Source organism: Austrofundulus limnaeus, unplaced genomic scaffold (assembly GCF_001266775.1).
Source record: "Austrofundulus limnaeus strain Quisiro unplaced genomic scaffold, Austrofundulus_limnaeus-1.0 Scaffold1551, whole genome shotgun sequence".
NCBI lineage: Eukaryota > Metazoa > Chordata > Actinopteri > Cyprinodontiformes > Rivulidae > Austrofundulus > Austrofundulus limnaeus.
In genome coordinates, this window is record NW_013953953.1 from 31,839 (window position 1) to 36,244 (window position 4,406).

The window sequence follows — 4,406 nt, forward strand, 5'->3', positions numbered from 1 at the left end:
CAACAAGTTGCACTTTGGAATGACCTTATTATTGTATCATGTTTTTGTTTTACAGAATGAAATGTTTGAATGAGTGCTCATCCAAGACTGCTGATTCCATACTTTTTGCCAGGGGTTGTAGACAGACAGGTAGATAGCCTGTTTCTATTTTTGTGAAACTGCGAGAGAGATGGGTTACAGAGTAAGGAACCGTCTGATGGATTACAGACAGACATGCTAGTAACTGATAGGTAGGGACATCTGTCACTGTGAATCTGAGAGAGATAGGTTATACATTAACTCGTGAGAAGACCGATAGGTAGATGGTCTTTCTCACCTCTCCTTGTTCCAGTGGGTTCAGTTTGGAGTAGTAGGAAGTACAGATGACCTCAATGTCACTCCTGTAGGTGGGCGGCCCGAGTCGGGGAGTGATGTTGTAACGAGACAAACATTCTGAATCACCAATGGCATAAAACTGCCAGGGGTCAAAGGTCACTCCATCTAAAGAGTGTTCTAGGATCCAATTACCTGCAACACATACAGGGGATCCACAGTAATAATATTTACATTGTCAATGTAAAAATACCCTAACTGTTTATCACTTGTCTAATCTTAGTGAATGGTCAATACAGTAAATAGGAAATCAGACAGGTAGATGTCTTACCTGGTCGTGGAGAGTTGGCTGCTTTTATTATAATGTAGGCAACTTGAAAAATCTAATATAGAATCAAATAGAAAAAAATATTATCTGTCTAACTGGTTAAAGAAACTCTTCTTTGACAAGGGCTCCATCAACTGTCATTCCCACACAAGCATCTCAGTACAGATAAAGGCACATTGGACAAGAAACAGTAATATCTGGATCAAAGTGAAGGAAGGAACACAGGCCAAAAAAATCAAAGAACTTCAAGATTTGAAAAGATTCAGATAAATTAAAATGAGACAAACCACAAACTTAAAAACTGTTACAACATACTACAAATAAACAAAATAAACAGAGGATGGTACATACACTTAAACATGACAACTTATGAGGACTCAGAAATTAAAATTTATAACCTAGATAATATACTCAACCTAATTTTTTTTCCAGTAATCAATGACTCTGAATATTACAATGATGAACAATTTAAAAATATTAATTTAACCGAGGTCTTTCCATTATACATTTTAATAGAAGTATAAATGCTAATTTATTCAATATAATAGATTATTTAAAACAGTTATACAGAACTTTCACAGTAGTGACAATTTCAGAGACATGGCTTACTGATTTAAACATAGATAATGTATATATTGAGGGGTTTGAATTAAATTATATTAATAGAATTAGTAAAAGGGGTTGTGGAGTTGCTCTATTTTTTAACACTGGAATGAAATGTAAAATGATTCCTAAAATGTCAATGATGGTGGATGATGTCATGGAAATAGTAACTATTGAAATAAGAAATTAAAAAATATAATGATAAGGTGTGTATATCGAGCACCAGAATCAAACATTGAAATTTTCACTGATAAAATTATGAACATCTTTGAAGGGAGTTGTAATAAAACAGTTTATTTTGTGTGGTGATTTCAACATAGACTTGGGAAATACAAAAGATTCAAATAATATTGGTACATTTATATATTCTATGTATATTTTGAATCTTTATCCATTGATATCAAAACCCACCAGAATCACAACTCATAGTGCTACAATAACTGACAACATATTTACTATTATAACGAGTGAATAAGTGATAAGTGGTATTTTGACAGCTGATATAAGTGATCACTTACCAGTTTTTATAATTTGTAAAAATGACCAATATAGTACAAAAGCAGTCTCAGTTAAGAAAAAATAAACAAATACAAAAAAGCTTTGGATAAATTAAAGGATGATCTTGGAAAACATCTGGGGAGAGGTGTATGTTGATGATGTGAACAGAGCTTATGATGTTTTCATGAATATTTTAGGAGTTCTGTATGAAAAGAACTGTGTGCAAAACAATTATAAAAAGTCAAGTACTATGGACAAACCATACATGACAAAGAGTTGAGAAATGCTACTTAAAAAAAGAATAATTTTTATCAGGGGTGCCCAAACATTTTCCCCGAGAGGGCCAAAATGAGAATCTATCCAGGGCTGCGGGCCAAATGCGTAATAGAATACATGAAATAAAATACTTATTGAAGTTAAGTCCTTTATTTTTAACGATTAAGCTATGCAATGGCCCTCTTTTGTTTTAGTCTGTGCACTTAGAGAAAGTCTGCCATACTCTCAAGTTCAAAGGCTCATGGGACATTTCACAAATTGATAAAATATGAGTTTTTGTGGCCTTATAAAGTGTGCAAATCTACATGTGTTGTTAAATCTGATCTAAATACTGTATTTCTTGTTGTCGATTCATATTTCATGTTTAATCCTAATAAWTCAAAGATAAAGTCAGCACCATAAATGAAAACTACCTTCACTACAGCCCTTTTATATAGTCATTTGACCAATGAAAATACCGTGTTTCTACATAGGATAACAGGTTACAACCTTGTAACTTTTGCAGCTGCTGGGGGGGCAAATCAAATGGCTTGGCTGGCCAAATTTGGCCTGCGAGCCCCACTTTGGGCTCCTCTGACTTGTATTCATGTTTTTTGAAGTTGCAAATGAAAGAATCAGAAGAAAAATATAATAAGTATAAACACAAATTTGTATGGATTATGAGGAAGCATAAAAAGATTTATAGTTATTTACTAGACAAAAGTAAAAATGATATGAAGGTAACATGGTGAGTAATGAATGGTGTTTTGAAAAATAATCTAAAATCAGGTATTTCACATTTTGTTAAGGATGACAATGAAATCTATGAGCAGAACAAAATTGTAAATGAATTTAATAACTACTTTGTGAATGTTGGCCCGTCTTGCTGCTAAAATACTAAATRTAAATGAGAGTGTGACTCACACAGTCATGGGTTGTACCAACATCTTTTTCCTTGATGGAACTGACAAAGATGAAATAATGAATATGTTAAAAAAATTTGACTGATAAAAAAATCAAAAGATTGGATGGAAATATGAYGTTTGTGAAGGAAATAATGGGTTATGTTATTGAGCCGTTTACATTCATATATAATTTATCTTTTTCATCTGGAATATTTCCTGATGGAATGAAAGGTAACTCCTGTTTACAAGAATGGTGAGAAATCTAAGTTTACCAATTACAGTCCGATATCCTTKTTAACTCAGTTTTCACATCAATGSCTCTCATGGATCTGAYTAAACAACTAACAAYACTGTTGATCAAAAACAAATTTGTATTAGTGTTTATGTGGATTTAAAGAAAGCACTTGACACCAGTGATCATAGCATTCTTCTTGAGAAATTGAACAAATATGGTATGAGAGGTCCAGTATTACTGTGGGTGTTAGAGGTTTTTATATTTTTCATTTGATGTGTTCATTTCTCATAAATGTGTTTGCTCTGTCTGCAGCCAAACTGAACAAACCTCGCCCTGCCCCCCACGCTGCTTCTGGTGTCAGCTGAAACCAGATAGCATCTGCACCTTCACACATTTCTTGTGTTTCCTTTGTTTTAGTGTGCAAAGCAACATACTATCATGTTTTACAAAATGTAACAGGGGATGGGCTACCATATATGGCATGAGCACTTATATTCATATTTTGATTGGTTGAAATGTTATATCCTGTATCTCTGTGTGTTTTAATAAAAAGAGTGTCACTGAGCTGAGAGCTTCAGAGCTTCTCTGATGCTGGCCTCASGTTAAGACCGGTGTTAGTGAACCTCTCTCTTTGCAAAGATTGTCTGCTCATCACTTGAACTCGATTGTCTGTGCTTATCTTCTTTCAAGGGGTTAAGACAATACCTATCAGTGGGTATCTAGTTATCTGACAAAGAGGAAACRGTTTGTTCAAATAAATCTTGTAAAATCTGATTTTGCTGGTATTATATGTGGAGTTCCACAGGGTTCTGTGCTTGGACCAAAGTTGTTTCTTTTGTATGTAAATGATCTGGTAAATGTGTCAGGGTTGTTTAGATGTGTTTTGTTTGCAGATGACTACATTTTTTTGTTTGGGTAAAAGTTTGGAACGAACGTTGAAAATGATGCAAACAGAATTTGCAATAATTTAGACAAAACAAATTATATGATATTTAGTAATAGAAAAAGAATGGTCAATGTTTCATTTAAAGTTGATGGTGTTGACATCTGTAGAGTCAGTGAGGTCAAGTTCTTCAGTGTTTGGTTCGCCATTACCATCTTGTCTGTCTGGATCTGGAAGTCCCACAGGATCTTAGCTCGGTCATTCTCCACCACCTTTGGGGGTGTTCCCCACTTCGATCTCGGGGCTTCCAGTCCATATTATCTATCTATCTATCTATCTATCTATCTATCTATCTATCTATCTATCTATCTATCTATCTATCTATCT

The 4,406-nt window shown here is 34.1% G+C and overlaps 1 protein-coding gene across 1 annotated transcript in view; it reads right to left on the reverse strand.

The window, feature by feature from the left end:
• Positions 1-4,406, reverse strand: part of LOC106535758 (laminin subunit alpha-1) — a gene marked incomplete at its 3' end in the record, with an annotated part of 46,774 nt that overhangs the window by 30,653 nt on the left and 11,715 nt on the right. The window contains 2 exon segments of the mRNA XM_014032835.1: positions 317-507; positions 644-695. Coding sequence (XP_013888289.1) covers positions 317-507; positions 644-695 — 243 coding nt within the window.